Source organism: Microchirus variegatus (assembly GCF_963457635.1).
Source record: "Microchirus variegatus genome assembly, chromosome: 18".
Lineage (NCBI taxonomy): Eukaryota > Metazoa > Chordata > Actinopteri > Pleuronectiformes > Soleidae > Microchirus > Microchirus variegatus.
In genome coordinates this window covers 205,931-220,000 of record NC_139819.1, presented here as the reverse complement: position 1 = coordinate 220,000, position 14,070 = coordinate 205,931, and the positions used below count along the sequence as shown (strand labels likewise).

The 14,070-nt window shown below is 43.6% G+C and overlaps 1 protein-coding gene across 1 annotated transcript in view; it reads left to right on the top strand.

Moving 5' to 3' along the window:
• LOC310939599 (zinc finger matrin-type protein 4-like) overlaps positions 1–14,070 on the top strand; it is a gene marked incomplete at both ends in the record, with an annotated part of 87,534 nt that overhangs the window by 8,335 nt on the left and 65,129 nt on the right. The window contains one exon of the mRNA XM_083904401.1: positions 7,609–7,710. Within this exon, the coding sequence (XP_083760527.1) occupies positions 7,609–7,710 (102 nt within the window). The remainder of the gene's footprint in view (positions 1–7,608; positions 7,711–14,070) is intronic.

Here is a 14,070-nt window from a genome sequence, read left to right as displayed (position 1 = left end):
CCGATCAGTAGGGGTCGCTACGCAAGGTTGTTGTGCTTTTGGCTACAGTGAGCAATGGCGTCCGAGAGAGAAAGACTTCTGTTGTTGTTGTTGTTGCAGCTGAATAACATTGACACAGTAGCTGTTTCTCACCAGAAATTGTGTCCCAGAACACAGTTTTAATCATTTGAGGCGAGAAATTATCCATTTAAAGTCTAAACATTTGGTTTGTGTCTTAAGAAATGATGTATTTATAGTTTGTCAGCGACGCTTCTGTGGACGCTCCGTGCTCACTGTGCTTTCTGCGTAACCTACGTAGATCACTTTAGGCAGAAGTATAAACTGGGCTTTCGTCATCGTGGCGTTTTGTACCTTCATGATCCCAAGAGGAAAAGTTGTATTAACATCTCAAGCAGCATTTAGATGGTTTGGATTTTCAGTGAAGGCTCTTGACGACAATGAAATCGACTGCCATAAAATGCAGTACAGGCGGCGATGTTCCAATTCCTCATCACCTGCCAGTCACAGCGGTTGTTCAGATTTAAACTCATGATAGTTTTTTTTTTTTTTTTTTTTTTTTTTAGTGTCGTTAGAGCGTTGACATTTTTCCATTCACGGGGCAAGTCATCAGTATGGATTGATCAGCTGAAATTGGTTTTCTCCACAATACTAATAATAGGAGAATGTTGATTTTTCATTAACACCTGTTCAAATAAATCCTTTTTTTTGATTGATGTGACTGGAATATAGAGTATAACTCGGTGTCACACAGTCAAGATGTCCCCAGAAGAGTCTCATTGTGTCCACAACACGAAATTGAGCTGTTGTTCATGTTAATTTATGTACAGTGTTGGAAAAAATAGGCCGTTTGAGTGTAAATTGTCTCTTGATTCTCGCTTGTGTCCACATCAAAGTCGTGACAGGGTTTACGGTTGGGTTTGGGGTTAGGGTTAGTGTTGGTGTTGGGGTTAGGGTAAGGGTAAGGGTTAGGGTTGGGGTTGGGTTAGGGTTGGTGTTAGGGTTGGTGTTGGGGTTAGGGTCTCTGAGCTGATGATGATGACAGTTCTGCCTTTGAGCGTTTGACTCCAGCTCGTCCACACTGGCGCTCACCCATCTCCACTGCTCATCGCCCTCCCTAACAAACTAAAACCGACCTTTTACAGCGGCAGCATCTGTTGGGCACTTGCTGCTGTGACCTCACCTTCTATCTCTGATCTCTTCCCCTCCTGCTGTTTCATCAGCCTTTAGCGCCCCCTGTCCTCCCTAACCCTCAGGGTCGTCCATCAGCACCATCGGACGATAAACAGTGTTGACGAGGTGTGAGAAACAGGCTTCTCTTGCTGCTAATTTGATCTTCAGCGCAGCGTTGATTCCTCTGTGACTGCGTCTCCTGCAACAAAGAGTCAATGCGGCAGCTGTAATTAGCTCATGGTGGTGTTTTGAGAGAGCCTGGCTGCAATGTTGTTGACAACAGCTGCTCTGATCAGATATTGATGATTGAATTGTGCCGGAGAACCCCCCCCCCCCCCCCCCAACCGCGTTGCTGTGTGATTGCGATACCTCCCCTTATCCAATTACACCGGGTGAAAATGATTATTTTCCCCTACATCTCATTTGGAAGAGAGTCAACCTCTTGCAATTAAAGCCGTGTATCTGACAGTGGAGTCCATTAGCTTAATGAATCAACGGCCATCGAAGGGGGGGTGACGTGTTCATTCAAGTGATGAGAAATATCTCTCATGACTTTGTCAGCCCACAGGAGAACGTGCTGCTAAACGCCTCACTTTGCCAAATACTGAGTGATTCAAATAGTCGCTAAGTGTTTAAAATTAGGTTTTTGAAAATCATGTAAAATTCAGCAACGTTCGCTACTCGGAGACACCAGGGGACGCACACACACACACACACACACACACACACACACATAAAACAGTTTGTATATCTTAGTGAGGACACATCATTGACATAATGCATGCCCTAGCCCCTTAGCTTAACCTTAGCTTTCACAACAAAGTGCCACTTACCCTAACCTCAACCCAAGTCTAACCCTAAAACAAGGTCTTAACCCCGAAAAAGCCTTAAAAAGTTGTGGTTCAAAGGCAAAAAGATATGAAGGCCTTAGTAAATGTCACTGTTTTTACGGAGTATAAATCATCTCTCAATTGAAAGGATGTGGGTCTGATTCCCTGCTAGTCTACATGCTAATGTGTAATGGATCTGGATGTCTCTAGGTTGTCTCTAGCATGAGTGTGAATGAGTATGAATCTGCACATAGATGTTCTTTGTGAATGTGTGAATGGAAACTACTCTAGTGTAAACCTCTACAGACCATTTATTACCGTTTACAAACATGTAGGTAACATTGACATTTACACCCAGTTTGGTCACAGTTTTATCGGCATATGTCGTACACGTACATAAACGCAGAGCTGGTTTAGCAGAGCTTTTCAAAGACATCTCGGCTAGCTAGCAAACCACAGACGGTAGCGTGAAACAGCAGAAATCTCATGTCGATCTCCTGTAGAATTCTCTTGGTTCTCAGACGTCGTAGTTTTTGAGATTGTTTTATTGTCCGTATCAAAGATAGTTGATATTCAGGATTCCATACTTTCTGTGCAGAGCCAACGATGGCACTTTCAAACCAAACAACAAGCACCAGCATGGCTTCCTTTTTGGGCTCTAGTTCCATTTGGAACCTTGGTGGTCGTCGTTGAAGTGGAACCAAAGTTCTACCACTCTACGTCATCAATGGTCAGCCATTCATAGACAGTTAGTTGAATGTAAGACAAGATATGACCCATAATAAACTATCATCTCTATTTCTCACTGCAAAAAATGTAATGCTTCCCTAAATGAGTCACTTTATCTCTTTCTTAAAACGCTGTTTGAGCTTCAGAGAAGTCAGCGTGGTTCATATTGTGTTATCATAACAGCTAACGGGGCCAAAAACCACAAATATAGACTTGTGTTAATTAATTTGCCTCTGTGTATCCTCTCATATTTAAACCTAAACTGTTAAATAAAGTCTTTTGGGGGATTCTGACGTTCAGAGATGAGGGTCAACGGTCGTAACCTGACCATGAATATGAATAATGGCTCCCTGGGTTCCACGATGCACTATATTACTAAGACGCACAAGAGGGACGCAAACTTATTGTTAATTAATGCAATATCTGTTTATTCCACATTGTAAGGTCAAGGCAATTTATTGTGAAAACTTTAATGAAGGCACTCGCGCTGAACTTCTTTCCTCCAACTGTGCAGAACAACATCAGTAAAACAGTGTTGTTGTTGTTTTAATTTTATTTTTTAAGTGCGCTTCTGCTGCTGCTGCTGCTGAATTTAGGCTGATTAATCATTCATTTGCAGCATCTGTGCTGTGCAGCCGCACTGAGAGGAGGCAGTTGGCTCAACGCTGGCAGCGGCTGAAGGAGTTTCCCTCAAAAGCTGCTCATTTACGTTGTTTGTCCTGTGGCATCTGAACAGGAAGTCGTGCTTCTCTTCACTCGATTACGAGGCCGAGGAAGAAGAGAGCAGCGACGGGGCGACGCCGAGTTATTTATTCATTCATGTCCTGCGTCTTCCTCTTCCGCTGTTTGTTTTGCACACACCGGGACAAGATTTACCCTGAGTGGGCTGGACCACGGTCTCTGAAAAGTGTCCTGAAAAGATGACGCTAAATGCTAAAGACCAAAGTTTTGTGATGCTAGCCAAACCAGGGATGGCGCAGTGCTACTTTTTCACGTCTGATGCCGATAATATTTGAAACTCGGTGTATCTACTGATACAGATATCGGCCATTTTATGACTTAATTCATGCAAAGCAACATAGACACACTTCTTCTCCTCAGGCCTTTGACGCAGTGTGAGCTGTTGGTGTTGTTTTTATTCATTTATTCATTTATTCTTTCATTCATTTTTTAGTTGTTTTATAAAGGTTCCATCCAGAACCCTTAGTTGTACCAAGAACCTTTTTTAAAACCCTTTATTCAGGAAAGGGGTTTTAAATGGTCCTCTGGATCAAAATGATTCTTACTGGAACCCTAAGTGTTACCAAGAACCCTTGAAAAACCCTTTATTCAGGAAAGGGTTCAAGGTAGAACCTCAGCCCTCGTAGAAGAACGCGTTTAGAACCCTTATTTCTAAGAGTGTAGCGCTTCTCTTTTTGTTTAACAAACCAAGACCGCTCTAGTTCGACTGTAGGCACGCTAACAGTGCTAAAGGAGCTAACGCATCTCACGGAGCTAACTGGTAAACGGTACCCGGACTCCGGTGCCGCGGCACAAAAAACTGCGTTACCTTAGAGACTCATTTTAACAATCGGAAGTCACGCAAACATGACGTCACGCACGTCTTTTTCCGGTCAGTCGTCACGGAAACGTTGACGCCGCTAACGTCCGCAGAGCTAGTTTTATGTCATTTCAATGTTGTTGTGCAGCACTTTGGGCGACTCTAATGTTTTTAAATGTGCTCTATAAATAAATTGGATTATATTGGATTGGATACAGGTGATTTTGAGCAGATTCATCCCTGTACTTCAAACATAAACTTCAAACAGAAATGAATAGTGGCCAACTCTCTTCAGGTTTATAAAACACTTACATTTGAATATGGTTATTGGCTCCATCTTTAATGGAAGTGGGTTTGAATCCAGTCCAGAGCCTTTTGCTGCATATTATCTCCTAATGTTCTTTGTGAATTTCCTCCCTTATGGGACTCATGAAAGACGATCTTATCCTGTTTCTTACCGCACTTTCCTAAAGCTCCTTCTTCAAACCCAATTCCTTTTGGAAAGTCTTAAAGAAATGCTTCCATGTCGCCTGCTCTGTAATAGATTTCTCCCTCACATTTATGTTCTGCCTGTACCTGTAGCTCCAGGCAAACAGAGTCCTGGTGGCGGCTCTGAGTCGCACAAGTCATCATTTATTATTTACACGTCATCATCGAGAGACGATGGAGGATAAAAAGTGCATCACGGCCGATTATATAAACACACGACCTTTGTAGATCATGTCAGAATGTCTCACTGTGGTTGTAAACCTCGTAGAATAGGATCGTTTTCTGGATTTCAAACAAATTGGAGGGACTTTTCATTGACAGTAAAACACCACATGAGGATGAGTTGAGCCTGACTGTGCGCGTTTCAAATATGAAATGTGAGAACGTGGAATGGAAGTGGAGCTGAATTAGTAATAGAAAGCAGAGGTGGAGGCTCAGCTGTGTCTCTGCAGAGGGAAATAAGCCTTTTTCTTAAACAGCTGCTTCAATCCCACATTCCCATTTCTTTTGGGAAAAACCACTACGCGGAGGATCTGTCATTTATTCATCATCACAGATCGCAGGCTGCTTGACTGAATATTTAGTGAACTGTTGGATTTCAAAGTGTTTTTTCCTCTCTGAATCACCGCGTCTGTCACTAACTCAAACTCAAACGCTGGATTAAAAGCAGTGATGTTTGTTTTACGGTTTTTGAGTGAATCTTGTGCTCTTCACTTCTTATTCAACACTTGAATTTCAGCTGCGTCGCCTCAGTACGAAGGACACGGAGTCAGAACCAGAACACGACACATCTCATTTTGTTCTTATCCTGTTGGCGTCACAGCGGAGGCCGACCCAGAGCTCGTATAAACCGACACAGATCTCAGATAGATGCGTCTTCGTGACCCAGATCTGTGACCCACACACCTGACACTTTTCATCTGATCCACATACGACCATGAATGATGGGGTGGTTTGCACCGGGTTTTTTTGTGCAACCTTGGACACAAAGGCAAAAGTAAACCAGGGAAAATAGAGTCATTTGTGCCACATATTGTCCCAAAGTGGCCCAAATGCAGTCTTGGGTTCATATTTATAAAGTAAATAATGGTCCAGTTTAGGCGCACAGACTTTTTGGCCTCTGAATTCAGGCCATGCCAGTCATGCATTTTACATCTTTTAAAGTGATAGTTCGTAATTTTGGACATAAGACCTATTTTCCAACTCAGCCGGTGTGATGGAGACGTCTGGAGACGTTTTCAAGACATTTCATTCAGTTCTTCTAGTTGCTGAGTTCGCTGATGCTATGGCTAGCGCAAGTCAATGATACAAGTTAGCATGGCATTAAAAACACTCATACCGACTCCACAGTGCACCTGAGGCAAATCAATTGTAACGGCAGACTATAGATGTACATATCTGTGTTGATAGAATGTTTGAAATAAAACCAACCTTGCAATTTGAAGGATTTATGTCTCAGCAGCAGCAGCAGCAGCAGCAGCGCGTCATACTTCCGGCAGCGGCGGACTGATTCCGCTGCTGCTGAGAAACTAGTCCCTTAAAAATCCATGCGATGCGAGGTTAGTTTTGTTTCAAATATTATTCTATCAACACAGATATGTACATCAATAGTCCGCCGTTACAATCGATTTGCCTCGGGTGCACTGTGGAGTCGGTATGAGTGTTTCTAATGCCATGCTAGCAGGTACCATTGACTTGCGCTAGCCATAGACAAAGAAAAGAAAGAAAAGTGCAGGTTAGACACAATATACAATACACTATACACAAAGGACCTGGTATTCTGTACTGGGCAGTGTTCACTGTGGGCGGGTGATGAGCAAATGTAGCTCTGAGATAGAGAAATTTAATTTTAACATAACACAGTATGGCCCCACGGTTGGTGTAGTGGTTAGCACTCTTGCCTTTGCAGCAAGAAGAGCCGGGTTCCTGGGTTCGAGCCCTGTTTGGAACAACTTCAGAACAAGGGCCTTTCTGCAAGGAGTTTGCATGTTCTCCCCGTGTGTGCGTGGGTTTTCTCCGGGTTCTCCGGCTTCCTCCCACAGTCCAAAAACATGTGATATGGGGATTAGGTGAATTGGTCACTCTAAATTGACCGTAGGTGTGAGTGTGTGAGTGAATGGTTGTTTGTCTCTATATGTGGCCCTGCGATGGACTGGCGAACTGTCCAGCCTATCGCCCAATGTCTGCTGAGATAGGCACAGCACCCCCCGCGACCCTCTGGTGGAGGATAAAGCGGTAGATAATGGATGGATGGATAACACAGTATTTGGGTTATATTTACCATTGAAAACCAAAAAAAAGGGCAATTAATTCCTATTGTCAGTGGTTGTACTCTTGCATTAACTATGACATCACAAACAGACAGGAAACACATCAGTCAGAGGAAGAAGAAAACAACAAATCAAGGCCATTTTTGTTTATTTGACTTTGGTTCCTTGTTCATATTGAACTTAAGCTTATAAAATGAAGTAGGATGAAGGTTAGCGGCTCTGCTTACAGCTTCAAGATGAAAGGGTTGTTCTGGAAGCGATGGTGGTATTAGCAATGCTGCCAAAAACATAGCAGGCGTAGGAGAAATAAGTGGTGTTCCCGCAGGTCTTAGGTTCTAACAAATCAGAAAGTTGGCAAAACCCCGAGCCAAACCTGCCAATGCCAAATAAACCCATTTTCATGGGTCAAAAACTTGTTAAAAGCCTGGATCAAACTTCTTTTTCTGTGTGGGAGGAAAGCAAGAGTACCTGAGAGTCGCCTCATCACCACAACGCCCACCGTCGCAACCGCGTCACGTTGACATGTTTCAATAAAAGTGCAAAAACAGTAACCGCGTCTGTGTGTTTCCTCTTTCCTCAGATGAAGTCAACAGAGGTGGATCAAGGGCTTTTCACAGACAGCTACTGCAAAGTGTGCAGCGCGCAGCTCATCTCCGAATCCCAGAGGGTCGCCCATTATGAGGTAAATACGAACCCCACCCACCCCCGACCGCCACCTCCCCTCCATCACATTACACTTTCATTTGACCTCTGGAGAAAATGAAAGAATAATGACAACAGGAATGTGACTTCCTGTGCTGCTGATGTGTTTTAACCCACATCCATCATCGATGTGACCGTCTCGTCTCTTTTATTTACATGAGGTGGCGCTCTGCCATCGCATCCCTCACTGTTTTAACAAGTGGAACTGGGCAAACACATGCTTCAAACACGGCAGTGATTCCAGCAGTGAGCAAAGCCAGGAGCAATGAAAGCCTCACACACACACACACACACACACACACACACACACACACACACACACACACACACACACACACACACACACACACAGAGCATGCTATTGAATATTTGATGTGTGTTTTGTGGCTATTTGCTGTCAAACCGCGGATTAGATGGAGGGTTTGTTTTGTTTTATGAGCGTTAGCGGTGGTTGGACTCGTGCAGGATGTTAACTTGGCTCAAGGGGCCGTGTTGTGTGTGTGTGTGTGTGTGTGTGTGTGTGTGTGTGTGTGTGTGTGTGTGTGTGTGTGTGTGTGTGTGTGTGTGTGTGTGTGTGTGTGTGTGTGTGTGTGTGTGTGTGTGTGTGTGTGTGTGTGTGTGTGTGTGTGTGTGTGTGTGTGTGTGTGTGTGTGTGTGTGTGTGTGTGTGTGTGTGTGATACAAAGCAAAGACTCAAGGGCAGGACTTAGTTCAAGCAAAAGATGGAGAAAAACAATCTTTATGAACTAAAGGTCAGTTCTTAGATGTGTATTAGAGCAAGGCTAAGTCAACACATTTAAAAAGAACCAGGGACGACCAAAGTGCTGTACAGTTTTGAAGCTGAACCTGTCCAAACATCAGGAAAAAAGTCTACTTTTGATCCCAAAGCAGACGATTCTACTATCACTGACAGGTCTCGCGATGTCAGAAATACTCAGATTTTACCTGCCATACACAACCCAATAGTTTTGAGCAGTAATACTTTGTGAACATAAGTTAGCCAATGCAGAGGAGGGGGGTCAACTTCCTGTTTACATTGGCTCACGCATGCTCACTTTATCCCACTTTCAAGAGGCGTAACCAACCGAATTGGATAAACCTGATCTGTGATCCGGATCGTGTACGCAGAGTGACGGAAAACATGTCAACAAATGACGTGTGGGTTAGGGTTAGGGCTAGTTGGCTAGTGGCTAGTGCCGCGGTGTGTTTCAGCTTAGCGTAGCAGCGGAGAAAACTTAATAAAAGTCCACAGCTAAGCCAAACGATTTATGGCTTTTGTACTTTTTTTGCCAGTATGGATTTGAAATTGGTCTTAAATTGTATTCATTAAGTCTGAAAAAGTCTTAAATTTGACTTGCAGAGACCCTGGTATCTCTACAGTGGTGAGTTAGCTTGTCGCAGAGAATCACAGTTAGCGGAATGAATCAGTCCTCTCAGTGTCCGAGTGTCCCGTAGACGTTTCAGGTCGTAGAAGCTGCTGATGTTACCTCTCACTCTCTGTCACTTTGAGTTGTAAGAGCAGTGAGTCTGTCAGAGGACATGCTGCTGCTGATGCTGATGCTGCTGCTGCTGCTGCTGATGCTGCTGCTGCTGCTGCTGATGCTGCTGATGCTGCTGCTGCTGCTGATGCTGCTGCTGCTGCTGCTGCTGCTGCTGATGCTGCTGCTGCTGCTGCTGCTGATGCTGCTGCTGATGCTGCTGCTGCTGCTGCTGCTGATGCTGCTGCTGCTGCTGGACATCTGCGCTAACAAGACTCGAAAGAATCCATATGCACCATGTGGTTCACTGAAGTGTGATCATAGTGCAGGTGGTTGTTCTTCCCTTATCGTTTTCCCTCCCGTGTTCCTTGAACCCTCCGTTATTTGTAAGGTGCGTTTTCGACCGTTAGCTCAAAAAAGCCCAGTGGTGTTTGATCGTGTGAGTGAGTGTGTAATAGAAATGTGGACGTTCTTTAACCAGGAACACTGAAGGTGTGACGAAGCTGCTGAGCGATTACTGTGGAACATTTTCTTGAGTTCTTGAAGAAATGAGATTAAAAAATATTATATTTATGCTTCAGGAAAGTAGGTGGATTTAGACTGTAACGCCGCAGGAAGGTAAAGACATGGAAGAAAATGGTGTTAGTTTAAGCTCGAGTCAGCATCTTCACAGGTTGCTGCCACCGTGAAATTCCATCAAAGAGAAATCAAGTTTTATTAATTTCCTTTGACGACGTCAGTCATTTTTGAAGTTTACTTTTGTGCTTTCAACTTTTCTTCTGCCTCTCTTAACAAAGGTCTAATGTCGTTTCCCGCGGCTCTTTGTGCTCGTGGTCACGGAGCAGTGAGTGTACAGATCGCGATCAAATATTCATTTTGTTTTTGTGTGAACGTTGAACGCTGCGGCCCGTCGCCTCGCGGAGATGTTTGCATATTTAGATTCTCCTTTTCACAACAGTCGGTCTAATGTAACGTGACGTGTTTGGGTCAACATGACGACAGCTGGAGTAAAGAGAGAAGTGAAGTGGAAACTCAAACTTCTGTCACGCAGAGTAGGTCGTTGTTTAGCACTCAAAGAGCTGCCGTGGAAGAATTAGTGACATCTAATGGTGGGACTGCAGAATGCAACCAACAGAGGAACCCTTCGCGTCATCCCTCCCTTTCCGATAAGGACGTAAGAAAGGGTTTTTCAAGGGTTCTTGGTAACACTAACGGTTCCAGTAAGAACCTTTTTGATCCAAAGAACCCTTAAAAACCCCTTTCCTGAATAAAGGGTTTTAAATGGGTTTTTAGCGGAACCCTCCAAAGGTTCCAAACCTTTATAAAAAGGGTCCACCGGGAGCCAAAAGGGGTTCTCCTATGAGGACAAGCTGAAGAACCTTATATGGTTACGGCAAAACACGCAGATTGGAGCAGCTTTTTGAATAAAAAGTGACAGCTCTGCTCTTGTACGAGGTTTTTTTTCGGCCCAGAAGACGATATGACGATTACTTCCGAACGTCTGCTGCACTTTTAGGCTGTTTTTTATGGTTTGAGTTTGGGCAAAAAGTATGATCCATGATCTTTTCCCTGACTCATGGTCGCTGCGAAGCTTCACAAGTTGCTTTTAATCGAATGCTAAACCCTTAAGTGTAAGCGGAGCTCAGGCGACGGCTGCAGATGTAACTGATTCTTCTTTTTCTCCTTCGAAAGACATCAAAGCTTCCTCTGCAGAACGGATCAGAGCTGAGCGGCGTTTCAAAGACTCTCTTGTGTAAATGCATGCGTCCGTCTCTTTGCATGTGAACTGCACAGAGTCGTGCACTGACGCTGCAGCAGAGACTCTCTTTTTAAACCCACTGTGTGTTAACTTCACAAAGGATCTGTGGACGTGGAGCGACTCTGGTGCTAGAGATTAATACTGATGTGGAGGAAGTGGTTTGTAGACGTTCAACAACCTGAATCACTATGTTCAAGGTGAAAAACCAGTGTATGTGTGAATCTAGTAATGCTATTAGCCTTTTGTTTAGTGGACTGCACTCCCCCCACTCCCCTAAACACCTAAAATGCACGAAAACTAGCATATACTGAACATTTATGGGTTTAGTTATCCTTTAAAGCAGCTAAAATATGTGTTTTTCTCAGAAAAAAGCCATAATTTTACGAGATTTTCTTAATCATTATTGAATGAAGTGTATTTATTATTAGGGTTCGAGCATGACTGTGCAAGAACTAAAGGAGTTATTATTATTATTATTAGGGACCTCGTACACGAAGGTGACGAGGAACCTATTGTAATTCAACACGAATCAGGGAACGCAACAAGGACACTAGTGACCAAGGATGCAAGGACCCTAGGGAGCAAGCACACAGGGGTGGCGTAAACGAAAACACTTTTGTTCTTCAAGGAATTATTATTTTTAGCCCTAGGGAATTTGACCCCTAAACGTGCGTGAAAACGGACAAAAATTTTCACGCACAACAGAACTGCCGAAAAATTCTATAAAAATTATTATTGATATTATTATTATTTTTCCGCCAAATTAATCACATTTTTGAGGTCTTTCCCATGCCCCAAAACGCACAGATTTCTGCGACCGCATCAGGCCTGGTTGTAAATTTAAGTCTGAAAAAAGACAGACTCTGTTTCTTCCACAATCTTTCTTCGAAAGATTTAGTATTTCTTCATTTGTGAGGCCAAAAACCAGAATGTAGCTTCACAAATGTAATGCTCCACGTTCCTTATCTTGACACAAATTGCAGCTGATAATCCGAGATTTCAGTTTAACCCTCAAACTCAGTCTTTGATCAGTTACAGTCACATAAAGCACTTTTCTCGTCTTTCTCGTCACACTTTCACACAGTGCAGTCTCTCTCTCTCTCTCACCCACATTCACCAGTGTCTCGCTCGGCCAGTCGTCGACACACAGAGCAACGGAGGTTGACGTCGAACCCGCGACCTTCCAGACGACCTGCTCCGTTAGCTGCGCGCTGGCTCTGATGCAAGTGCTCGATCTGATTTGATCTCGTGTGACGCGTTAGCCGAGCCGACGTTTGTCATTCTGTCAAATTAAGAAGCCGCCTAAATCAGCAGCCTTCGGTGGCCGCTGTGACAATGATGCGATGCTGATGCCGGTGTTGGTTGTGCCGCGTTAGCGATATGCGACTTGACAACATGATTAACACTGTATTATGATCGTTTTGTAAATGGTTTAATTGAACCGTTGGTGTTTGGCTGAGCCGTGTGCAATTAAGCGCAGAGCTGAGGGCGGCAAACGTGACAGAGATCACGGGTGAATTCCAATTCCAATCTTAATCCTCAATCTCAAAAATGTTCTCCCTCTAGTGCAAGTTCTGTCCCGATTCTCAGAAAAATTAAGTTGAGGGGCGAGTTTAAGGGCTGTATCGCCCTCAATATTGACATTTTCCGAGACCACCCTTGGGAGCAAGGGCTACCCAGAATGCATTGCGTGTTTTCACATAACAAAGATAGGCGTCGATAGCAGTGAAACGAAAACACTCTTATTTGGGATTTGTGGTCAAGCCACAAATCCCAAGTTGGGCGACCAGTGATCACTTGGTTTGAATATTTCTTCACTTCATTCCTCTTTGCATCTCTTTACAGAGATCAGATCTAACCCTGAATGCAACTACGAGCGCTCGCACTGAGCTGCCGCGCTACGCTAATCCTCTCCTCCGACAATCGATATCTGCAAAAGGTCAAACAGAGCAGGCGTGGAAAGCGCCGATAAGCTCGTCGATAGCCGACACACTCTCCTGCACCTGGAGACATGGAGTCAAGGAGTGAACGAGCTCAGGGTTTAGAAAAATGTTACGTTGGAGACTCTGAGGTCAGACTGAGACCAATAAAACAACAGTGATGAGACGATCGGACTCAACAGGTTAGACACTGGCTCTGTGTGTGTGTGTGTGTGTGTGTGTGCAGAAATGTGAGGATGATTCTATAAAAGACCTCAGGTCTTATTTACAGGGCCGTTTCTAGCTGTTTGGGGCCCCTATGTGAGATACTATTTGGAGCCCCTATTTTTTTTTTCAAACTCGAGGTAGAGATTACTAACTTTTTCTGATTACCACACAAACACTTACATGCTTTGCAAATATATGCATAATGAATGCATCCAATACATGCAAATAAAGACGCAAACAAACAAAAATGCAAACATTTTCATACGAGATACAGAATAAGACGAGATCATTCTATCAATATTGTTTACGTTGTGTTAAAATCAAACTATCAGAGCCAACACCCTGTAGTTCTTGCTCAACTTCAGCCGTCTCTTTTCTGATTAACTCTCACTGACTCAGTGAATTTTTTTGGTATATATATATATATATATATATATATATATATATATATATATATATATATATATATATATATATATATATATATATATATGACAATTTTATTTAAAAGAGAGTTTATTTCTGCACAACACACAACTTTTGGTCTACGTCGTCCGACGCTAACCGTCAGTTAACCTCCAAATGAACACGACTGCAGCTAGCTAAAGCTAACGGGACAAACAACGGTTGTGAAAAGTGAGTCGTCGTCATCGTTACGTTTGACAAAGTACTTACAGTAGCTGTAGCAGAGCATTTACTTCACTCTTAAATCCCTTTATACGCCCCCGGGAACCATCATCGCAGACGACTGATCAGTGCGGCAGCAACAAAAACAAACTAGCTTATAAAACAGTGCCGCGCACACACACACACACACACACACACGCTCGTTTTTCACTGCATCCACCGATAATGGAAACCAATTAGTGAAGACACAGAGTGGACAAAGAGCAAACGCAGCCAGAACAGCACAAGTCAGTCAAACAGTGAACCCCCGTACAGCTGAATATACTGCTG